This window comes from Lactuca virosa, chromosome 5 (assembly GCF_052849685.1).
Source record: "Lactuca virosa cultivar CGN04683 chromosome 5, Lactuca_virosa_CGN04683_v6, whole genome shotgun sequence".
Classification (NCBI taxonomy): domain Eukaryota; kingdom Viridiplantae; phylum Streptophyta; class Magnoliopsida; order Asterales; family Asteraceae; genus Lactuca; species Lactuca virosa.
The window spans coordinates 138,621,837-138,648,611 of NC_136430.1; the positions used below are offsets into that span (position 1 = coordinate 138,621,837).

Sequence of the window (26,775 nt, forward strand, 5' to 3'; positions counted from 1 at the left end):
ATCAAGTATAGAAACTTTCACTACTAAACATATGCACTAAGACAGAAACCGTTTACAGTTTACATCACTACTTTATCACGGTATTCATAACTGTAATTATCACTACATACGGTATACATACGGATTTTCATTACGGTAGAACGCTACTACACTACATGTAAACTAGATTGTACGATACTATGAGGTGCTACTTCACTAATGTACCCTTAGGTGTATAGGGATAAATCCTACCATAGTATAACCAGAGTCTCCTGGAGGGAGAGCGTGAGATTTGTGAATAGATCTATTCGGGACTGACAATCCCACATCTAGACTGCTAGCTACAGTTAGGCGGGCACGCCTGAGATGTACAAATGTCATTTAACTCGACGCCTGAAGAACGTTGGAAAGGTCTCTAGTCATATCAAGCATGGTTATACGACTCACAATATGTATAAATCACCTTTAGTTTACAACTTAACACTCTTCAACAGTTTTATTTACATTAAATAGAACTAATACACACTACAACTGGAGAACTTTCAGGGTTTCAAACAGAAACGAACATACAATGGTTTCACGCACGAAATACTATTACATTATGATTAGCATTAGCTAGTCACATGAAGTAATAATTTCGCATATCACTACAGTTTTCAGTGACAAGCATTCATGGTTTTATACAGAATTGAAAACACTACATTTTCACTAAAGAAAATATCGAAATTTCTTGAAATTATACAAAACACTTTTACGAACTCATCAACGATTTTCACTACAAACCACCGCTTATGAACTCACCAGCTTTATGCTGATACTCTTTCAAACTGCTTGTATTCTCAGGAAATCAGTAGACAGGTACTTGCTGGATTTTCGAGGAACTGGAGCAATAAGAGTTTTATGTTTATACTATACAAAGCTATTGGATGTAATTCGAACTAAGTTTCAGACAAAGTTTCAAACTGATGTAAACATTTTTATTTAAGTATTCATTGTAATGGTTGTGTTACTATGATTGCTGTTATTCATTGGTTGTGATGCTACACATGACGTCCTCCGCCCTAGAACGTTTCCGCCATCGGTTTCGGGGTGTGACAGTCAACAAGTCAACATTTCAAGAAAAGTCAAACAGGCCGACTACGCCCCGCGTACTCAGCTGGTACGCCCAGCGTACTACCTTTGGGGCCAATAAGCGCAACGTACCAAATGGGTTTGCCCAACGTACTCCCTTAACTCCATCCTACTCCATTCAACGCTTAATCACTGAAGCCAAAACGTCCAAAGCTCAGATCTAGTTTCGAAACATGCCTTAATCCATAAAGCTGCTAACTTTGAGCGTTTGCATGGCTCAATGAGTCCCAAATCCAAGTTCTTACTTTACAACTTCATCAAAGAGGCTAAAACACATGCATGAGTTGATATCAACCATCAAGATCACATTTTTATGCATTTGGGACACCTAAGACGTCCAAATCTAGTGTCCAAACCCTTGGGACAAGCTCAAACTCATAAATACAAAGCAAAGGGACCAAAACCTCCCTCAAACAAGATCTAAGCAAAGAGATGTCAAGATCAAAGCTTTTTACCTTCAATAGATTGCAAAAGATGAGCAACTTCTGGATCTACAAGCTCCTTTCCATGTGATGATTCTTCAACAAGCTCCAAACTCTTCAAAGTGCACAAAAATACTCCAAGATTCTGCAGAATGGCTTAAAAGCTCCAAGATAATGGCTAAGGGTCGACTATTAGGGTTCAGGAGGCTTAGAGGTTGAAAAAAAGACAAGGCTCATGAAGAAATGAGTTTTAAATAGGGTCAAGAACCAAAAATTAGGGTTTCATGGCTGAAAGGAGTACGCCCCGCGTACCCCTTAGTATGTTTGGCGTACTCGAGAAACATTTGCGACCTTGGCTAGGCACTACGCCATGCGTACTCGATGAACCTTATTTTACGAAACAGGTTCAAATCATTTACTATGAGATGATTCGATCCAAGCTACAATTGACTTACCATATTTTACGAATAACAAGCGACTCCACACACGAGTCCCAAATCACTAATACCGCCTTGAGTTACCTCAATGCCCCCTAGCTGCTTTCCAAAAGCAGCCGAGACCTCTTGTGTGTCAACTAACTGAAACACTGGATTCCCGCCCGGTTGCTGAGTCAAGAGACACACACAGTCGACCCACGTGACTTCCAAATGAAAGCCTCATCTGGAAATAATTGCCCAAGCTAGCTTGCCACTTATGGCTCCAACCAATCATGTAAGCCTGACGAACCTGACGTCACAAAATCCAAAGCTAAAAGTGAATGCTACCTGACCAACTGTAGTCTTATATCACAACCGACCTTCAATGATCTACCACTTCCTGATTCCAGGCATGTTGTGGCCTCCCCACAGTCTCACAACATGACCCACCCTGCTCTAATCCATCTAAAAAATCCATGACTAATCATGGACTTGCCATGCCCTCACCGATACATAAGACCCAGTGAATGATACGACCCACCCCGCAATCTTACAACACTCCCACACTATCTGCCAACCTAGTGAATGCTACATGCCACTCCACAGTCTTACAACACTCCTATCTTGCCATGGCCAGTTCCCATGGTCTTACGGCTCATCGATCAATCCATCCATACTCGTCCTGCGTCGAACACACACCAGACTATGCGCCCAACCCGGGGCTCGGGTCACGCTTGGAACCCCAACCTGGATCCATCAAAACCTGCTATCCATCACCATGAAGGCGTGAACCAACTGCTGGAAGTTTCCTGAAATCCCAACTCACATAGTCCTCAATCCAGACGGCCACCAGAGTCGTCTTCCCTCCTAACGGGAATGTGAAACTCATCCAAGTTTCATGCCTGATTCAACTTCCGGAAAGCTAAACAATTCTCACCCACTTGAATTCGTCGAAGCTCTCCCAACATACCAAGTTGAAGAATTCCCAACCCATCTTACCCCTTATGATTGAACCGCTAACAACCTGCGCTTACCAATGCTAGTGTTCCATCACTAGCCAAAACCCAAAGACCGTACAACACTTGAAGACCAGATGGACACCCCTTGAACTCTCAGCAAATCCGACAACCCTAAATGTTTCCGATGATACAGCCACAAAATTTTTAAATCCTTTATGCCAGTGACAAGACCAAAACCCCAGCGATAGATTAATTTCCTGACACTCCAGTGACTAACCAAGCTCACGCGACTGCCACCACCATCTTTTTGCTACCGCTCCTTCCCTAGAAATGGTAGTGATTGAACCCATAAGTTCTTCCACAAATGACTGTCAACCTCCGTGATCTGGCCAGGCACTACGCCCCGTGTATACGATGAGTATGCCCCGCGTACTCGATGAACCTTCTACAACACTTAACTTCAATTAGCCATAACTCCTTCGTTCTAAGTCCGTTTCCGACGAACTTTATATCCATGGAAAGGTGAAGAGAAGCCCTTCACTTCTAACAACTCACCCACACCTTAAAACTTTGCAAACAAAAACCCAAAATTCATAAAGGCCCAAACTGCCAAATTATAGTTATACCCTCGGGCTCCGAAACACAATCGAACTCTTGGATTATCTAATCTATAATATTCACATCCGAAAAGGCCCAATTCCATTCTTCGCCAAGTCTCTAAGACTTATGGTAACCGAGTATTGGTCCACGACCCCGAATAATGAAACGATTCAAAACTGAGTGTTACAAATGCAAATCACAACCTTTTACAGTTTAAGTCACATGTTGGATGTGACCAAGTGTGAATGGATGCGAACGATCACAACCCATTCCAAGTGTTGAGAAGTGGCTGTGAAACCCGGAAGAGTTATTACGAATGCGAAGCTTGGGAATGTGACTGTGAATGGTTAGTTTTGGTTGGTGGATGCGAAAGTGCTGGATACGAAAGGGAAAGTGGTCAGAAGTCACGTATGCACGGGGTTTGCATGGTTTCATACGTCGGTGAGCTGGAAAATTATAGATGGGAATTTTTGATGTGAATAAGTCTTTCCACGGCAGTTTCCTTTATTTTTTTTAGTTGCCTTATTTTATTACGTTTGTAAGGCTATATAAAGCGCCTTAGTTGAACCTTTTTTAGACATGTTTTTGCTTACTGATTATCGAATAAAAAACCTCATTCTTTGAGTTGCTTACTCGTTCTTGATCAATTCTATATCGTGTTTTCTAGGTTGGTTAGAAATCAAATCAATAGGTCTTGATTTGTTTTCATTGATACTCAATCTATAGGTCTAGATTGTTTATCATACTATCTTTTCTTGATATCTTGTTGCACAAGTTACTTGTTTGTTCTTTCGTTCTTTATTTAATCTTGAATATTCTTCTACATTCTAAGTTATTAAAATCAATCCCTCCATACACGCATCATAAGTGGTATCATAGCATCAAATTTTGATTTTCCTGACGTTTGAGTTCAATTTTGTTCCGTTGATATATCTTGTTGTTGGTATTTGGAAGTCGCATCAAGAAGCCATGAATGTTGACAATCCAAATTTCATCAACGCCTTGCGTGAAGTTTTGTGTGGTTTGCAAGAAGGTGGAAAAAGGCGACAGCCTAGGCGTGGACAATTTAGGGTTGCTGATGATGTCAAGGTTAACGAGTTACCTGAGTTCGTTGGTGGTGTTGATCCTGAGGTTATTTCTATTGGGAAAGAAAGATCGACTTGATCTTTAAGTTTAAGGAGTTTAATGATGATAAGTGTTGTACGTATGCAGTTATTAAGCTGAGTGGAGGATCATCACTATTGTATGAAGGCATGAAGAATAGAAGGGCTCGCGAGGGTAAAGAAAACATCACTTCTTTGGAATATTTGAAGGAGAAACTTCGAAAAAGATATGTTTCTGCTCATCATAGATCGACCACTTATAAGAAGATGAAGTATTTGAAGCAAAGAAAACTAAGTGTTGGTGAATATATCAATGAGTTTGAGAAGTTGACATTTCTGGGGGATGTTGAGGATTGTGAAGAGCAAAAGATGGAACGCTTTACTAGTGGGTTGAATTACAACATAGCAGGTATTATGGAGCTTTATCCTTGTTTTTTTTATGCGCTTTGTAGTCTTAGTTTGAAGGAAAAATCACAAGGGAAGGCCAAGTTTATGGGAAGTTCTAGTGGAGTGACGGATAAACCTAAGACTTAGGTGAAGTTGGAAGCGAAGGCGAAAGCACCAGCTACTCCCGTTGCGAGGAGTTTCGTTGCAAGTCCAAAGGCGGGCAATGCGAACAAAGAAATAAGTTTATCTAAGGTTAGTTGTTTTAAGTGTCAAGGGTTTGGACACTATCAGAACGCGTATCTAAATAGAAGGGTGGTGACACTTAGAGAAACTGTTGCGATTCGGGTTGAGTTATTGGAAGAAGAATTGGTTTTGGACGACACTTTTGTTTCTAAGGAAGTTTCTGAAGAAGAAGAGGAAGAAGAGAAATATGAGGCACCAAAGAATGAAACAATGATGGTCCTTAGGAATTTACAAACTCAAGTGGTTCATGTTGATAGCGATCAGAGGGGTCAACTTTTTCATACTAAATGTCGTGTGAATGACCGATGGTGTAGCTTGATCATAGATGGTGGTAGTTGTATGAATGTGACTTCAAGTGAGATGGTTGCAAAGTTGGGTTTAGTTACAACAATCCATCCTAAACCGTATGCACTTCATTGGCTTGATGATGGGAATAAAATAAAGGTGACAAAACAAGTTCGAGTTGGCTTAACAAAGGGGTCATACGAGGATGAGATTGTATGTGATGTGATTCACATGGATGCTTTCCATATTCTATTAGAATGTCCCTGACAGTTTGATAGGTATGTTGTTCATAGAGGAAGGAGTAACGAGTACCAGCTGAAACACAATGGGAAGAAAACCGTGTTGTCACTCATGTCCTCAACAGACTTGTGGTCGATAAATAATAAGAAACCAAGTTTGACTATGTTGGCTAGAAAAAAGGAGGTGGAACAGGTTCTCAACAAAGGAGAGGATATTTTCGTTCTTGTTGCAAAAGAATACCCAATCATAGAGACTACGAAAGAAGGCCGAAAGTTAGAGACTGCGAATGAAGACCCAAAAGAGGTCGTGAATGAGAAATTAGAAGGTCCGGTTGCAAAGTTGCTCGTGGAGTTTTGTGATGTTTTGCCAACCGATTTACCAACAGGTTTACCACCAATCCGTGGTATTGAACATCAGATTGATCTTGTTCTAGGTGGTTCTTTACCATACAAAGCGGCCAATCCTTGTAATCCGGAGGAAACAAAGGAGTTGGAAAAGAAAATCGATGAGCTGATGAACAAAGGCTATGTTCATGAGAGCCTTAGTCCTTGTACCGTTCCATTCTTACTCGTGCATAAGAAGGATGGAACATGGCGAATGTGTGTGGATAGCAGATTAGTGAATAATATAACAATTAAGATATGTTTCCCATTCCTAGATTTGACGATATGTTGGATGAATTGCATGGGTGAGTGGTGTTTTCTAAGATTGACTTGCGAAGTGGTTATCATCAGATTCACATGAGAGAAGGTGATGAATGGAAGACAGCCTTCAAGACCAAGCATGGGTTATACGAATGGACAGTGATGCCATTTGGTCTTACGAATGCGCCTAGTACTTTCATGAAGTTGACGAATGAAGTATTGAAGTCTTTTCATGGGAGGTTTGTAGTTGTATATCTTGATATATAGCAAAAGCAAGGAAGATCATATGGTGCATCTACAAAAAGGTGTTTAAAACTCTTAAAACACAAAACATTTATGGGAAAAAGGAAAAAATGGTCGTTCTTGGCGGAAAAGGTGATTTTCTTCGGTTATGTTGTTTCCAAATATGGTGTGTCGGTGGATCAATCCAAGACCGAAGTAATTAAGTCGTGGCCTACTCCTACTATTGTTTCATAAGTCTGATCGTTTCATGGACTTGCTTTGTTTTATAGGAGGTTCATTCTGAGCTTTAGTACTATTATGAGTCTGATCCCAAGCTACTTGAAGAAGGGAGCCTTTGATGGGTTTTGAGCATTCTAACACTCCTAAAGTGTACATGCAACCCTAGAAACCTTGGATCTATGTTTTACTAAGATACATGAAAATTTGATTTTCCAAGGTTCTTAACCTAACTAGCATGGCATGGGGAACTTTGAAACATAAACGCTAGTAGAAGAACATACCTTTCTTGTTGCTTGGATTCCTTGAGAACCTTGTGAGCCTAGCACATCAAGTATGATGCCTCAAATGTTTCATACAACACCACAACTCTTGGAATAACTTTTAGAGAAGTCCATACTCACTCAAAATCGGCTACCCCTCTTGTTCTACACATAGTGCTGATTTTGGTAGCCCATGGGGTCCTTTTATAGTTGTGTCACAAGTAGGGTTACAACATGTAAACCCTAATTGACATGGCTTTCCATATTCCATGATCCATGGGTTTATAACCTCCATGGACTATCCATGGAGCACCTTATGGATTTTAGCCCAACTTAATAAACCATGGATCATTAGTCCAATATAAAAGAATGAATGATTTACACAATCAACCCCATATATTTAATTAGTCTCCTTTTGATCACCGAATTAATTCTAAATTAATTCTTGATCAATACTAATTAAATAATATTATTAATATATTAGAACTTATAAAATATTAATAAACCATAAGTGTCCTTTCTCTCATTTAGTCTATCCAAGTGTTGCAATGCCATGCAACCCAAATGGACCATGCCAACCGGGTCAAGTACATTCCAGAAATAGTTATGAACTTAGACACCTAATCCAACAGTCTCCCACTTGGATAAGTCTAATAACTATAACTGCAAGAATGACTTCAGGAACCGATCAACAATCGTAGCTCTTTCAAAGTCTCGTGGAACAGAGATGATGATGATACGTCATTTAAGATAAGTGATCATATAATCCTCTGTTCTAGATATCAGCCGGACAAATACATGGAACAATGTCGTACTTATTGTCCAACAGTTTGTTTCCCGATTTCCAATTTGTTTGACATAGAACTTAATCGAACACATCAATTTAGTTTTGACAGGGCCCGATACATAGGTCAAAACAAAATCATCGTGGGGCCCAGATATCGATTCTAATCCAAGAAGGAATAGATAAATTTTGACTCATATGCTTGTTCTACTACTTGTTGAATTATACATAAAGGCACGTTTTATAACATCGAGTTACCAATACGTTTTCGTACAATCAATGTATAACCAACTCATAGTCAACAACTCATATCTCTAGGTTTGAAGACATATATGATATTACCGTCTCACGATCACTCGAGATAAATTCCATGAAGTGATACAAGTGAGCGTGGGTTGAATCCAATACTCAGAACTTATGAGTCCTCATGAATGTTGTAGCAACCCTTGCTATGTCCAACACTTTAGACATCTACAAGCCAACTTCATGACAGTCTTGATTCATATCTACTTCCAACATATGACCGACTGTGGAGAATTTGAATAATATGATATACCATAACATAATTATTCTGGAAGTCAAAACATGCAAAATGAAATGATAGTAAACGATTGACAGAAGATAGCAACACTTTACTTATAAATAAACAACAACTTTTATTTATCATCAAATGTCAATTACACTTTACAAATTTCAAAGCTATCTAATTTTTAAAACTAATATCATCCTTTAGCCCTATGCACCTCACATGATGAATATGCTTACCCGTACCCAGTCCCTTCATGAGGGGATCTGCTGGGTTCTCATCCGATGATACCCTCTTTACCACGAGGAGTCCTTATTCTATTCGATGTCTGATGAAATGGTATTTTCTGTCGATGTGTCTGGATCTTCCGTGATCCCTTGGTTCCTTGGCTAAGGCAATTGCACTTTCACTATCATAGAAAATCTCCATAGGCTCCTTTATAGCTGGTACAACTCCAAGATCTCCAATGAAGTTCTTTAGCCATATAGCCTCTTTTGCTGCCTCGCTTGCTGCTATATACTTTGATTCGCAAGTTGAATCAGCCATTGTCTCCTGCTTGAAACTTTTCCAAATAATTGCTCCTCCGTTTAAGGTAAAGACCTAGCCTGACTGAGAGCGAAAATTATCCCTATCAGTCTGGAAGCTAGCATCACTATACCCTACTACTCTCAAGTCATCACTCCCACCGAGAGTAAGGACCCAGTCCTTAGTCCTCCGCAGGTACTTGAGAATATTCTTTACCGCAGTCCAGTGAGCCTTGCCAGGGTTTCCCTAATATCTTCTGATCATGCTCAAAGCAAAGGCCACATCAGGATGAGTACAAGTCATAGCATACATGATCGAGCCTACAGTGGAAGCATACAATACTTGAATCATCTCAGCTAACTCAGCCTCTGTACTCGGGCTCTGAGTCTTACTCAATCTGGCGTTACTCTGGATCGGTAACTCTCCTTTCTTGGAATTCTACATGCTGAACCTATTCAGCACCTTATCCAAGTAGGTACTCTTACTAAGTCCAATTAGTCTCTTACTCCTGTCTCTCAAAATCCTTGTCCCTAGGATATAGGAAGCTTCTCCAAGGTCCTTCATAGCGAAACACTTCCCAAGCCAGGACTTCACTTCCTGCAGAGTTGGGATGTCATTTCCTATGAGTAGTATGTCATCCACATATAATACCAAAAAGCTGACTATACTCCCACTAGCCTTGACATATACACAAGACTCATCTTCGCTCCTCGAAAAGAAAAACTCTTTGACTTTCTCATCGAAACAAAGATTCCATCTGCGAGGTGCTTGTTTCAATCCATAGATGGATTTCTCAAGCTTACACACTCTATTAGGGTACTCTGTACTGACAAAACCCTCTGGCTGACTCATGTAAACATACTCAGCCAACTTTCCATTAAGGAAAGTGGTTTTGACATCCATTTTCCATATTTCATAATCATGAAATGCAGCAATGGCTAACATAACCCTAATAGACTTAATCTTTGCTACTGGTGAAAAGGTCTCATCATAATCAACTCCCGGAGTTTGAGAAAAGCCCTTTGCAACTAGTCGCGCCTTATAAGTGTGTACATTACCATCCATGTCAGTCTTCTTCTTGAAGATCCATTTGCACCCGACTGTCTTACGACCTGGTACATTGTCAAGCAAGTTCCAAACTTGATTGTCATACATGGACTGTATCTCGTTGTCCATAGCCTCTTTCCATTTAGCAGCCTCAGGGCCTGCCATGGCTTCCGTGTAGCTGTTAGGTTCATCCAGACTTAGCAGTGTGTTATCACTGATAAGTGTATCACCTTCCGCAGTAATATGGAAACCATAGTAATGCTCAGGTGCATTCCTAACTCTCGTGGAACGCCTCAGAGGTACATAATCGTCATTCGGATCAACATGAGTTTCCTCCTTAGGTTGATTGCTAGGGTTTGAGGTTCCTTCACCACTTGACTCTTGAATTTCTTCAAGGTCAATTTGCCTCCCACTGTTTCCTTGGCTTATGAACTCTCTCTCGCGAAAGACTCCTCTCCTTGCTACAAAGACCACATTATAACTGGGCCTGTAGAAGAGATAACCAAAGTATTTCTGTGGGTAGCCGATGAAAATAGACCTCTCACTTCGAGGTTCAAGCTTATCATGAGCCTCGCACCTCACGAAAGCCTCGCAACCCCAAATATTGACGTGGTCCAAATTGGGAACTTTCCTAGTCCAAATCTCGTGAGGTGTTTTGGAAACCTTTTTGGTAGGGACTAGATTAAGGATATGGGCCGCAGTCTCTAAGGCATACCCCTAAAATGAGATTGGTAGCAAAGCTCGACTCATCATCGAACAAACAATGTCCAACAAGGTCCGATTACGCCTCTCAACCACACCATTCAACTGTGGTGTCCTGGGAGGTGTCAATTGTGAGACAATCCCACATTCCTTAAGATAGTCAAGGAACTCTGTACTAAGATACTCACCACCTCGATCGGATCGAAGCATCTTAATGTTCCTGCCCAACTGATTCTCCACTTCCTGTTTAAATTCCTTTAACTTTTCAAAGGTTTATGACTTATGCTTGATTAAATAGACATATCCATATCTACTATAATCATCAGTAAAAGTCACATAGAAGCGGTTAGCATCCCTTGTGGCAGTTCTGAAGGGTCCACACACATCTGTGTGTACAAGATCCAACAAACCTTCACCCCTAGCATAAGTACTAGTGAAGGGTGACTTTGTCATTTTCCCAAGTAAACAAGATTCACAACTATCATCCGAGTTTAGGTCAAATGACTCCAAGACTCCATCCTTTTGAAGTTGGCCTATGCGTTTCTTGCTTACATGTCCAAGACGACAATGCCATAATGATGCTTTATCCAAGCTAGTGGAAGAATCAATACACAACACATTATTTCCTAGGTTATCTACAACCGACACAGTTTCATATACACCATCACAAGGTAATGCTTTAAAATAAAGAACATTATTAAAGAAATCATTAATACCACCACATTCATTATCAAATGAAAAGGCAAACCCTTGTTTGTACAAACCATGAAAGGAAATAATATTTCTCGCCATTTCAGACGAGTAACAACATTTATTCAAATCTAAAGTTAACGCACTACTTAGCAACAAAGAATAAACTCCAATCTTGGTGACAGGTGTAACTTTCCTATTCCCCATGATCAAGTTTATCTTCCCATGCTCCACATTCTCACTTCTTCTTAGTCCCTGCAAATCAGAACATATGTGAATACCACAACCTGTATCAAGGACCCAAGAATTAGAATGGGGTGAGTTATTAGACAATATAGTGTAAATACCTGCATGGTTGGGTTTCACTTTCCCATCCTTAACATCTTGCAGATACTTTGGGCAGTTTCGCTTCCAGTGCGACTTTTCATGGGAATAGAAGCATTCAGCCTCTTTAGGGTTGGCTTCTGGAGTGACAGAACCTCTTTTGGTTCCACTCAAAGAGGAACCATCAAGGGACTTTCCCTTGGTACCCTTCTAAGGGATCTTCCTCTTCTTCCCTTTACCTTGCCTAATTGCCAAGACAGGGGCCGCAGTAGGAGTAGGAGTAGTAACAAACGACTTATCTTTAAGACCACTTTCCGCGGTCATCAAAAGTCCTTGAAGTTTGATGAGTGTAACTTTCTCCTTGTTCATGTGATATGTCATCCGAAATTGATGATAACACGAAGGTAAGGAGTGCAAAATGATGTCAATTGCCAACTCCTCGGGGAAATTCACATTCAATTTCAGCAAACTTTCCACATACCTTTGCATTTTCTGCATGTGGCCCGTGATGGGTTCACCATCCTTCATCCGGGTTGTTATCATGGAGGAGATGATGTCATACCTCTCTTGACGAGCACTTTGATGGTAGCGGTCCATCAAGTCCTGGTGCATCTCAAAAGGGTAATAGTGTTGGGTTTTGAGCATTCTAACACTCCTATGGTGTACATGCAACCCTATAAACCTTGGATCTATGTTTTCTCTATTATACATGCAAATATTAACTATTCCAAGGTTTCATCCTAACTAGCATATTATGAAGCACCTATACTACAAAGTTCTAGTTAGATGACATACCTTTTGATGTAGCTTGATGTCTTCAAGCTTTAAGAGCTTAGCCCCAATAGTGTGGAAGCCTCAAATGGAATCACAAATCACCAAAACACCTTGGAAGAACTTGAGAGAACATGTATGCACACTAAAATCGGCTCACTCTTATTTTCACACACTTGTGCCAATTTTGTGAGCAAAGGACCCCTTTATATATTATGGAGGATTAGGGTTACATCCATGTAAACCCTAATACCCATGACCTTTCATTTACATAGGATCCATGGGTTAAAAGCTCCATGGACCATCCATGAAAGCTTAGCCCAACCTAAATGAACTTGGCCCATTCCATATATATAAGAGTCCATATTTAATTGGTTCTTTTTGATCACTTAATTAATTCTAAATTAATTCTTGATCAATACTAATTAAATAATATGATTCCATATTAATATATTAGAACTTATAATATATTAATATAAATCATAAATATACTATTCTCAAAAGATTATCCATATAAATTGTGTCGGTGAAGTGCAACCCAAATGGACCATGCCGGGTAGGGTCAAGTACATACCAAATATAGTTATGGACTTAGACATTAATCCAACAGTCTCCCACTTGGATAAGTCTAAAACTATTATTAAGTATGACTTCAAAACCTAACTGGCAATCGTAGCTCTTAAAGCCGCTATCGAACTCTGACCTTGTCAATGACTTGTATATTAGATAAGGGATCATATATTCCTCCATTCTAGATATCATATGGACTGAGACATGGATTATAATCATTCTCTCTGTCCATTTGTTGTTTCCCGATTTTCGATTTATGATGACTGACTGATTGAACAAATCAAATCAGTCCTGGCTTGGCCAAGCACTCACATGTGTCATCGCTAAATCATCGAGGGGCCCACAGATATCGCTTTTATCCCGATGGTAAAAGGAATGGACAAACTTCGACTCATATGGCTTGTTCTACTACTTGTTGAATCATACACAAAGGCACGTTTTATAACATCGAGTTACCAAATGCGTTTTCGTGCAATCAATGTATAACCAACTCATAGTAACAACTCATATCTCTAGGTTTGAAGAATATAAGATATTATCGTCTCATGATCACTCATGATAAAATCCATGAAGTGATTCAAATGAGCGCGGGTTGAATCCAATACTCAGAACTTATGAGCACTCATGAGTGTTGTAGCACCACTTTGTCCACCAACTTGGACCTCTACAAACCAACCCATGACAGTCTTGATTCATATCTACTTCCAACATATGACCGACTGTGGATGGTTTGAATAACTTAATCATTCAGGAAGAGCGACTTAGTTATTCTGGAAGTCAAAACATGCAAAGTGAAACACAAGAATAAATGAATCAAATATGGTATCAAACCCTATGAATATAAATAAACACTTTTATTTATCACCATACTGATTACTCATTATTCATTGTTTCGGTTTTATCAACTTTATACTTGAATTAAAAACACTAGTTGTCCCATGCTCCAAGCATGTACACTGTGTTTTTCTTAAACAATAGCTTTGCCATACACCAAGTATGCACTCTATGTTTGTCTATGATCCTTACTTTGTGAACTAGATCGATTGAACATAATTTCAATGATTCTCTTTTCACACTCCCAAATCGTTATCGAAAAAATGTAAGAATTCCAAATTCCTATCATTTATCGAAATCTGTTTAGATTTTAAACTTATATGCACCGACCCTCTTGTAATGAATGTGTACAAAGTCACAAAACTTGTCAACAATCATTACAGGGCATTCCAATGAAGATCAACTTCATGGAAATTAATTCTCATATTCAAAGTACATTGCTTTGGACATGCTTCTTGCATTAAGTTTTCTAATCTTACACAGATAACTTCCACCTATGGAGACAACTCCATATTCTCATTTTGACTATCACTTCTGAATAAGAGATGCCTCTTTTCAGAATATGTCAATATGGTCCTTCCAAAATTAGCACTATACTTCCAACTGTCCCTGAGCAACCAATCTTTGGTAAACCTCAGATTGTCCTCGACAATTGCTTAATCATTTTAGTCATATCCAATTCTAGACCTTTTCCCTTCTTAATGCCTCTGGGCATTTGGAAAAATTTAGAAATGACAAATATTATAGCACATGCAATCGATCCTGTACCCAAAGCAAATGGTACACGATTCATGATGTCTCACATAAAGACATGATTCTAGACCAGTCTTTTGCTACAATATTTTTATTTGCCATGTTTTCAAAATTTGACTATGAAGAGGGATGCCGTAATCATAATCGAATTTTAAGAACGCAATATATAGAATTTCCTTAAGTTGAACCAATCCAACATGAAATTCATATATATATTCTTGACTAAAGATGATTAAGGTCTCAATATAAGCCTTTAGAACTGAAATGAAGTATATCCTCTCCCTTAATTATAGCAAAACAACTTTTTCAATCCCTGCAGCCTCACGAATTGAAACTTTTGTTTTCTATAATTAACATTGCTAACTTGCAACACTAACAATAATTATCATGCTCCCACTAACATGATGATTATTAGCATAACACTTATGCTCCCACTAGCTTTGACATGTACTCAGAAATCAGGTGGACTTCTAGAAATCAATACTTTATTGACTTTCTTACCAAAGTTCAGATTTCTAATACGAGATGCTTTGATAAAACTTTATCAAAATCATACACCTTTCCTTAGATAGCATGCATGTGTGTCTAAACAATTTCAGAACTATGAAAAGGGATGACGTAATCATAGTCTCAATTGTTTAGACCTTTTGCCATCTGCTTCAAATCTACTTGGTGGAAGTGTTTCCTCACCATCATTTTCATGAATCGGAGAGAAACCTTATGACCCTTAGATTTTATTGTGTATGTGTTCTTATCCATGTGAATCTTCAAAACCATAGTCACAAGACAAGGATAATGACAAATCCAAACTCATATGGACTGAACTTATGCAATCTTAACTTCTTGCCACCTGGCAGTACAGGGCCTGCCATTGCTTCCAAGTTGTTATGCAACCAATTGAGAACTTTCAGAACTCCTATGCAAAGCCAACTTTAACTGGAATGGGCACAGAATATGTCAACACGATAGGTTATAAACCTCAAGTCGTGTGCTAGTGAAGAACCTCAGGTTTTATTCTTGATTAGTTCTTGAAATTCTTTTGAGGATCTTTAAGACTCCCACTATCCTCTTGACATATAAGACTATCTTGCCAAATATTCAAGAGATAGTGCGGATTCTTTATCAAGACAAACACTTCACACAATTGGCCTTAGTTGGTCTTTGTTTTATCCAAAACATCACAACTTACCAATTTCAAATGTACAAGAGTAGGACACTTTTACTCTTACATTTGACAAGTGTTTTAAACCTTTCTTTAAGATATGTCACTCAAGTTACAATCTTGGAGTATGACTCTAAGAATTGTTTTGGAACGAAGTATGACTCATCTTCCTGATCTAACCATTTCAACAATTCATGACTCCTCTTCTTAGTCATAAGAATGCACTAAGATGACCTTTAGAGGACTAATTGTGATATGATTTCTAAATCATTAAGATGATCACAAACATGATACTAAAGTATTCTCCCATCTTTTCAGATTTGAGAAACTTTTATCTTTCTGCCTAATTTGATTCTTCCCATTCGTTCTGCCATACATTGAGACTTTTCCAATGTTTCAGAATTATACTTAAACTTGTAAGTATAACCATATTTACTAAATTTTAGTAAATCAAATAGTCTTAACGAGCTTTGTGGTGGACATGACCAGTGCACAAGAATGTGTACTCGATCCATTTAGTCCTTCACTTGACTCACACATCCATGTGAACAAGTAATTAGTCTTGATTTTCCAATGCTTGAAAGTTCTCATTCATCATACTATTCAACTTGCATGATTCCAAGTTTCGGTCCAATTGAAACTTGGGCGATGAGGAACTTTCCTGATTTGGTAAATTTAGACACTACCACAAATGAAAGAATCAAATCCATTTTCCAATATTGCTGTCAGTGGAATCATATAAGCAACAATTTTCCACAAATGCCATTGTAAGGATACTTCAAATAAATAAAATTAAACAATTTTCTTTTATTTTAAAACTTTGCGGAAAAACTTATCCTTACAATCCACATGGAAAATTGTTGTTATCTATTCCTTAACAATATATCATAACTTCTTAAGCAACTGCTCAAAATTCTGATGCGATCGAAATCCACCTTCGCGATCAGAATCAACATATACTTCCTTTAAGATTTCTCTCTATTCTTTGATTCTTAAAACATCAACATGTGACCCAGTCACATCATGTAATGAGGATCTCAGAATAGAACTTAACAAAGTTAGATAATGGGCTCTACCTGATGTAGAATCAAACTTATTGACTTTAACATCCTTAGGTAAATTTGGCAGCTTTGCAATCAACGCCCCTTCCTTTGGCAAAATAAACATATGGACCCTTTGGTAATGGGACTATCTCAGACTTAGCCTTTCTCTTTACCATTTGGTCAACCGTGTTGACTATGGCCAATCCCTTTCCATTGGGAAGAGAATGCTTTTTCTGGATTTCCAGTGTCACCATTGTCACTGTCCATAAAGTTTTTGGGAAGTTGATCTTCTAATCAAATTTGCTTTACTATCGTTCCAAATCATTGCTGATTCAGCAGCACCAAGCAAATAAATATGATCATTAAGGTTCATGTCATAGTCTGTTTCATAGTAGTCCCAAAGGAACTCACTATGTGACTTAGAAAGTGATTGAACATCCAACTTTCTCAAGACTTTGACACCCAACTCTCCCGGCTTGTCAATATGTGACTTCATCTCTAAGATGTGATCACACATAGACCTTGCTTTCCATTAGGGCTTGAGTGACCTTGAACTTGTGGGTTAGGGAGAATAATTGGAGGAGGTGGTGGAAGAGAAGTATGACTTCCATGAGCCAAACTCGGGAAGTCATATTCATTAGGAAAGCTTGGTTTGGGAAGATCATTGTTGTCTAAACCAGACATCAACAATGGTAGAAATTCACGTAAAGTTGATTTAAGTCCTTAATATAACACCCAATATGATATATTAAGGCTAGGACCCAACAAACTATTTTATAACTTGGAAGAGGGATGTCGTAATCCAAGCTATAAAATATTTGAAGGTAGGTGAATGACGATTCACCAATTTCCACCAAGATAAACGAAATGTATTATTAATTTTTAATTGGTTTTGAAACTCTTAGATTCTTTTGAGATTCATTGAACTTTTCAATGGCATGTTTCAATCTCGAGTGTGCCCTTCAGGTTTTGTGACTGGGATGCCGAGGATCACAAAACAAGGTGTGAAGTAACCATGCAAATATACTTGGTACCCTTAATATTTACCCCTCAATCGATATGCCGGTTAACCACACACGCTCCAACGATACTATGATAAACATTAAGTTACCCTTTGCCTACCTTGTTAAGTCCAGGTTAGTGTGCCGGTTAACCACACACACTCCACTAACAGCTTAAACAAAGTGCAAAGTGTAATTTCATGGATTAGCACCTTATTCACATTTTCCTAAGTAACTAAGATTGGGAATTTATAAGTGTTTAGTTACTTAGTATTTTATCATTATACTTATAATGAAGGGAGAATTATAGTCCTTGTCCTACCTGTTCGGCTAACGACCCTCCACCGGTCAAGGAAGCGGTGAGTGAGAGTGGACACCCATTAAACTGCCATTTTATAGGCATTAACCTAATACCCCCTTATAGACCGGCTTCGTGAATGAGGCCTACTATTGGTAAGACGACTTGCTCTTATACATATAATATATTAAACTTTTAATATTATAATAGTATAAGGGTGTATTTTAGACATTTAAAATACTTGGTGGTTTAATCTATTAATTAAACTAAACTTTTAATTTAATTAAACTCAAACCATATCTTTATTTATGGATTTAATAATACTCATTTAATTAAACGCTTTAATTAACTATTAATAAAGTCCATAAGAGTTAATTTGAATTATTCAATAAAACATCATAATTCCAATTATTAAATTCAAAATTAAAACCATTTAATTAATTGTTTAAGTTATGAACCCAAGAGTTTTAGAATTCAATTCTTTTTTTCATAAAAAGCTTTTTCCAAATTCCAAAACTTGAGGGCAAGTTTTGTAACTCTTGAAAACCTTTGGATTCCATAACTTATGGAATTAATGGTGTTTTATGATGAAACTTTCCATGTTCCATAACTTAAGAACAAGTTATGGAATTCTTTAAAACATTAACACCAAATTTTGTAACTCCATAAAAACTTTGAATCAAATTTTTTTTTTTAAAAAAAAACTTTCATATCCATAACTTATGGAAGTTTCAAAAACCCTTAAGATCACAACTTTAAAAAAAACTTTTGAGCTCCAAAATTTTATGACAAAATATGTAATTCCTTAAAACATTTAGATCAAACTTTTAAAACTAATAAAATAATCATATCATTTTATCTTTTACTAAATTTGACCTAATTCAACTCATATAACAAATGATTCAAATGTTACAAATAATTCGTTTTTCACAAAACAAGTAATTATCTTAAAACTTGACAAACGTCATGTTTTTTTTCCTTTTTTTTTTCAACTTGAAAATAAAACATTTGCATCAATATAACAGAAAACAACTCATGGCTCTGATACCACTGTTGGGTTTTGAGCATTCTAACACTCCTATGGTGTACATGCAACCCTATAAACCTTGGATCTATGTTTTCTCTATTATACATGCAAATATTAACTATTCCAAGGTTTCATCCTAACTAGCATATTATGAAGCACCTATACTACAAAGTTCTAGTTAGATGACATACCTTTTGATGTAGCTTGATGTCTTCAAGCTTTAAGAGCTTAGCCCCAATAGTGTGGAAGCCTCAAATGGAATCACAAATCACCAAAACACCTTGGAAGAACTTGAGAGAATATGTATGCACACTAAAATCGGCCCACTCTTATTTTCACACACTTGTGCCAATTTTGTGAGCCAAGGACCCCTTTATATATTATGGAGGATTAGGGTTACATCCATGTAAACCCTAATACCCATGACCTTTCATTTACATAGGATCCATGGGTTAAAAGCTCCATGGACCATCCATGAAAGCTTAGCCCAACCTAAATGAACTTGGCCCATTCCATATATATAAGAGTCCATATTTAATTAGTTCTTTTTGATCACTTAATTAATTCTAAATTAATTCTTGATCAATACTAATTAAATAATATGATTCCATATTAATATATTAGAACTTATAATATATTAATATAAATCATAAATATACTATTCTCAAAAGACTATCCATATAAATTGTGCCGGTAAAGTGCAACCCAAATGGACCATGACGGGTCGGGTCAAGTACATACCAAATATAGTTATGGACTTAGACATTAATTCAACAAATAGTCCTCATAGGACTTTTGGAGCTCGGCTGCCACCATGGCCAACATGATACATGCCACTTTGGTGGCATTTCTCTCATGAGTCCGGTATTCAGCGATCTCCTCAAGAGTAGCAGACGACTCATCAAGTTCCTTAAGCTCCTTATCGAGGACATATTCCTTGTCCTCGTAACGAGGGACCATCCTGATGTTCCGGATCCAATCCATAAAGTTGGAACCATCGAAGATGACTCTCCCACAAAGGTTCATGAGAGAGAAGGAGTCGGTAGGGTTTGAGCCAGAAGCAACATTGTTGGAAGACATCTGAAAAGAAGAAAGACAAGTTTAGATTAGATATAAAGATAGTCCTTAATAAGACACCCAAATGTAATATTAAGGCTAGGACCCAACACAATATTACATAACTTAGAAGAGGGATGCCGTAATCCAAGCTATAAAATATTTGAAGGTAGGTGAATGACGATTCACCAATTTCCACCATGAAAAACGAAAGAAATTATTAGGTTTTAATTGGTTTTGAAACTCCTAGATTCTTTTGAGATTCATTGATCTTTTCAATGGCATGTTTCAATCTCGAATGTGCCCTTCACGTTTTGTGACTGGGATGCCGAGGATCACAGAACAAGGTGTGAATTAACCATTCAAATTACTTGGTACTCTTAATGTTTATCACCTAATCGATGTGCCGGTTAATCACACGTGCTCCACCGATCTATGATAAATCTTAAGCCACCCTTTGCCTACCTTGTTAAGTCCAGGTTAGTGTTCCGGTTAACCACACACGCTCCACTAACGACTTAAGCAAAGTGCAAAGTGTAATTTCATGGGTTAGCACCATATTCACATTTTTCCTAAATTAACTAAGATTGGGAATTTATAAAAACATTTAGTTACTTTATAACCATCATACATTTAATGAGGATTTAAAGTCATTGTCCTACCCGTTCGGCTAACGACCCTCCACCAGTCAAGGAAGTGGTGGGTGAGAGTGGACACCCATTAAGCTGCCATTTTATAGGCAACAACCTTACACCCCCCCCCCCTTATAGACCGGCTTCGTGAATGAGGCCTACTAACGGTAAAATGACTTGATCTTATACATACATATATATATATATATATATATATATATATATATATATATATATATATATATATATATATATATTATTAACTTATAATATTATAAAGTATAAGGGTTGAATTTTAACTTTTAAAATTCTAGGGGTTGGAACTGAAGTTTTCTAAAGTGACTTTACATGTTCCAAAACTTGAGGGAAAGTTTTGTAACTATTCAAAACTTTTCAACTTCATAACTTATGAGTTATTAGTTTATTAAAATGAAGACTCTTCATTTTATGTAACCTATGTGTTCATTAAAGGACTTTAAAAGGAGTGACTTTTGGTAATCCATAACTTGAGGACAAATTATGGATTCCATTAAACACATAATGATCAAGAATTAACTAACAAACAATTTGCAAATAATTCCTATGATCTTCTAAACTCATAAGTGTATAAATATTAATATCAACAATTTCAAGAATCATAAATAACACATACAAAACTTGAAATTTTCATAATAACCATTGTAAATGGATTAGCGTAACCATTACACCATCTAAAACAAGTTTTATAAGACCAAAATAGTTTAGGGTAATGTTTCTAGTCCATTTCCAGCATCAAAACTCGAAAATCTGCATTCATGGCCTCCTACTCGTCGAGTTCATGAACCTACTCGACGAGTAGGATGAAATAACACATGGACTCATCGAGTCCCCCCATGGACTCGGCGAGTTCACTCAGCAGAATGCAGAAATCTTGAGTTTTTTCAACAATTGCATCAAGTATCAAGAAAACAAGCCTAGTCTCTGATACCACTGATGGGTTTTGAGTATTCTAACACTCCTAAGGTGTACATGCAACCGTAGAAACCTTGGATCTATGTTTTACTAAGATACATGCAAATTCGATTTTCCAAGGTTCTTAACCTAACTAGCATGACATGGGGAACTTTGAAACATAAAAGCTAGTAGAAGAACATACCTTTCTTGTTGCTTGGATTCCTTGAGAACCTTGTGAGCCTAGCACCTCAAGTGTGATGCCTCAAATGTTTCACACAACACCACAAATCTTGGAATAACTTTGAGAGAAGTCCACACTCACTCAAAATCAGCTAGCCCTCTTGTTCTACACATAGTGTCGATTTTGGTAGCCCATGTGGTCCTTTTATAGTTGTGTCACAAGTAGGGTTACAACATGTTTACCCTAATTGACATGGCTTTTCATATTCCATGATCCATGGGTTTATAACCTCCATGGACTATCCATGGAGCACCTTATGGGTTTTTGCCCAACTTAATAAACCATGGATCATTAGCCCAATATAAAAGAATGAATGATTTACACAATCAACCCCATATATTTAATTAGTCTCCTTTTGATCACCGACTTAATTCTAAATTAATTCTTGATCAATACTAATTAAATAATATTATTAATATATCAGAACTTATAATATATTAATAAACCATAAGTGTCCTTTCTCTCATTTAGTCTATCCAAGTGTTGCAATGCCATGGAACCCAAATGGACCATGCCAACCGGGTTAAGTACATTCCAGAAATAGTTATGAACTTAGACACCTAATCCAACAAATTTCGCATGGGGAGGATGCTCAGAAGGCCTTTGTGAAAGTGAAGGAGTTATTGTGTGTTGCTCCGGTCTTAGCACTTCTTGACTTTTCACAACCATTCGAGGTGGAGTGCAATCCGAGTGGCATTGGAATAGGAGTTGTTCTCATTCAAGGTAAGCTTCCCATCGTTTATTTATCAGAAAAGCTTGAAGGTGCTTGACTAAATTATTATACGTATGATAAAGAATTTTACGCCACTATTCAAGTGTTGGATCATTGGAATCATTGGATTCATTACTTACGCCACTATTCAAGCGTTTATTTTTCAGAAAAGCTTGAAGGTGCTTGACTAAATTATTGTACGTATGATAAAGAATTTTGCACTCAGATCATGAGTCGTTGAAATATATTAATGGTCAACAGAAGTTGAATACACGACATGCTAAGTGGGTGGAGTTCCTAAAATCTTTTCACTTTTCGTCCAAGTATAAAGATGGCAAAATCAACGTGGTGGTTGATGCATTGTCGTGATGATATTCTTTGCTAGTGACTTTGGATGCTCGATTATTGAGGTTCGTGACATTAAAAAGTTATTATGTAATTGACATAGATTTTGGAGATTTGTTTTTAAAATGTGCAGGTGGACCTGAAGGTGAATTTGTTTTGCATGAAGGTTTTCTTTTTAAAGGCAATAGACTTTGCGCCCAAAGCATGAAATTCATGAGCTATTGGTGCGAGAAGCTCATGGTGGAGGGATGGCTGGACACTTCAGTATTACCAAGACTTTGGAGATACTAAAGGAGCATTTTTATTGGCCAAAGATGTTAGGGGATGTGACCAACATAGTGAAAAAGTGCGGGACGTTTCAATTGTCCAATAGTTTGTTCAAGCCAGGTTGTACTCTCCTTTTCCAGTTCCTAATCATCCTTGGGAAGATGTATCTATGGTTTTTGTGGTTGCTTTGGCTCGTACTCAAAGGGGTAAGGATGTGATTATCGTAGTGGTGGATCGTTTTTCGAAGATGGCTCATTATGTTGCTTGCAACAAAGCCGATGATGCTAGTAATGTGGCTAGCTTATATTTTAAGGTGATTGTTCGGTTGTATGGCATTCCCAAAAACTATTGTTTCAGATCGAGATTCAAAATTTTTGAGTTATTTTTGGAAAACTCTATAGAGGAACGTGGGTACGAAACTGTTGTTTAGTACTTCGCATCACCCACAGACGGATGGACAAACAGATGTTACGAATAGGACCTTGGGAACATTTTTGCGAGGGTTGGTGAGTAAAACTCAGAAAGATTGGGATGTGAAGCTGGCACATGCTAAGTTCACTTATAATTGATCTCCTATGATCTCCCCTGGATACTCACCATTCGAGGTTGTCTATGGTGCTAATCCATATCTTCCCTTAGATCTATATGTGTTGCCAAAAGAAGAATTAGTTCATTAGGATGCTGAAGCCAAGTTAAAGTCGATGATGAAGTTGCATGAGCAGATTCGTAATCGCATTGAAGTTGTGAATGCGAACCATAAACATAAGCCGAATAAGTACAAGAAGCATATAACATCTACTAATGGAGACTTAGTGTGGGTACACTTGAGGAAGGAACATTTTCCAAGTAAGAGAAAGAACAAGTTGATGCCAAGAGCCGAAGGTCCTTACAAGGTGGTGGGACGAGTTAATAATAATGCCTACAAAGCTGAGCTTCCATGTGAATATGGAGTTCATGCCACATTCAACATTGGAGACCTTTCGCCTTATCTTAATGATGATGGAATATCCGAATTGCGGATAATTCCTTTATAAGGGGGAGGAGATGATGTGAATGCGAATCGCAACCTTTCACAATTTAAGTAACATGTTGGATGCGACCGGATGTGAATGGATGCGAACGAGCGTAACCCATCACAAGTGTTGAGAAGTGAATGTGAAACCCAGAAGAGTCATTACGAATGCAAAGCTTGGGAAGGTGATTGTGAATGGTTAGTTTTGGCTGACGGATGCGAAGCCATTGGATGCGAGAGTGTTGGATACGAAAGGGAAAAAGTGACATGCTTGGGGTTTGCATGATTGCATACGTCGGTTAGCTGGAAGATTCTAGAGGGGCATTTTTGACGTGAATAAACCTTTCCAAGGCAGTTTCCTTTTATTTTTGAAGTTTCCTTTTATTTTTAGTTTCCTTATTTTATTACGTTTCTAAGGCTATACAAATCCCCTTAGTTGAACATTTTTGAGACATGTCTTTGATTATTGATTATTAAATAAAGAATCTTCTTATCTCGATACTCAATTTATAGGTCTAGATTGTTTATCATACTATCTTTTCTTAATTTCTTGTTGCGCATGTTACTTTTTTGTTCTCTTGTTCTTGATTTAATCTTGAATATTCCGCTGCATTCTAAGTTGTTAAAATCAATACCTCCATACACACATCATATATGTATATACATACATATATATATATATATATATATATATATATATATATATATATATATATATATATATATATATATATATATATTTGTTTAAAAATAAAAAACTTATAATAGTGATAAGGGCCCTTTTTCTTGCTCATCCAGGGCATTTGAGGAAATTTAAATCCTCAGAACAGGCCCTGATTAAACTTTATGGTATACTTGTTATTGCATCGTTTATAATTAAATATTATTGAACCGTGCATGTACATATAATGGAAGATGTTGGTACCACAAACAATAGTGACTCATGGGAGCATGATTATGGGTTAGGTACACCTGAAGTCCTGAACAACCGCTGAATGACGGACATGAGAAGCCATCTGCAGATAATCAGTTGTCAGATGAAAAAGAGATTCCATATGAAGAATACAAAAACACATGCAAAACCTCTTAGACGCTCTGCACGCCAAATTTATATCCATATGGCACAAGTCCCCATGGATAATGATGAAGAAGAAAGGTGTTACACACCAACATCCATCACCGGTAGACAAGCTTTTAGACCCTATCATTCACACTATATATATATATATATATATATATATATATATATATATATATATATATATATATGTATATATATATATATATAACTAGATGCTTCCCTGTTGTTTTTGCACCATTTTATCACTGGTATACCGATGATTGAGTTTTGGACATGCTTATATTAGGATAGTCATGCGGGTTGGTTGGAATGTGATGTAAGCTATATAATTATGTGATTATTACGTACTACGCTTCTAGTAACAATACTTGAATGATCTTTATGCCCAAAATTCATTATAGAATGATATTGCTAATGACATATGATCCTATAGGGTCACACTTAATAGCAAGTTACTACTAATTGATTATTTTTTACAGTAATTTTGATTGTTAATAAATATCAACACTTTTATTTAATTGGAAAAGTTTCATTTTATGAAAAATAATATTTTACCAATATATTAGGAATTATTGTTTCGAGGAAATAATAATAAAGAGAACACAAATTTATAAAATATCATATGGTATGATTTTGAATGTTATGTACAAACCTTTTGGGCGCTTTGAGTAATGGCTTAGCATGTTTCCAACTAACTAGTTAAGTGGTTAAGTAAAGATTACACAAGTGTCACACCTCCCCTGGTCGTTGGAGAAAACGCCAAGTGGTGATGGTGGTTACAAAGATTGCCCAAATCAAAGAGCACAAACCATAACTATCTTTTTATAAATCAATGATGTTTATTACAAGGAATAAATGAACTAATCTATCTTCAAGTTGATTGTCTTTACTTGCATTGATCCTTACTCCATCCTAGGAATACATGTTGTTTTGAAAATGTCAACTTGATGTTGGTGAGTTCACAAGTTTAAATAAATATTAAATAAACTCTTTTGAAAACCATTTAGGAATTTTTATAATGATTAAGATCATTTTCTTATATTCCTTGTTTCCTAGGTTTTACTATATTGTATTTTCTAAAGTTCCTTTTATCTTGAATCTTATAGGTTTTTCGAATACTTTAAAATTTTACAGTTCTGTATTCTTTTCCTAGTTCAAAATATATTCCTAGCATATTTTATAATTTCAAACTTATTAACTTTATGGGATATTTTACTAATCCGAACTTACTATACTTATAGGACATTTTACTAACCCTATCTTAATATCTTAATAGGATATTTTACCGATCCTATCTTACTATCTTTA

General features: G+C 37.2%; 1 protein-coding gene across 1 annotated transcript; it reads left to right on the forward strand.

Annotated features, from left to right (window-relative positions):
• Positions 1-4,476: 4,476 nt before the first annotated feature.
• On the forward strand, positions 4,477-23,943 carry LOC145111793 (uncharacterized). The gene is made up of 9 exons (XM_079048044.1): positions 4,477-4,638; positions 4,680-5,019; positions 5,272-5,738; positions 5,796-6,383; positions 6,500-6,648; positions 6,757-6,818; positions 23,241-23,371; positions 23,481-23,687; positions 23,776-23,943. The coding sequence occupies exons 1-9, from the start codon at positions 4,477-4,479 to the stop codon at positions 23,941-23,943; spliced, it is 2,274 nt and encodes a 757-aa protein (XP_078904170.1).
• The last annotated feature ends 2,832 nt before the right edge of the window (positions 23,944-26,775 follow it).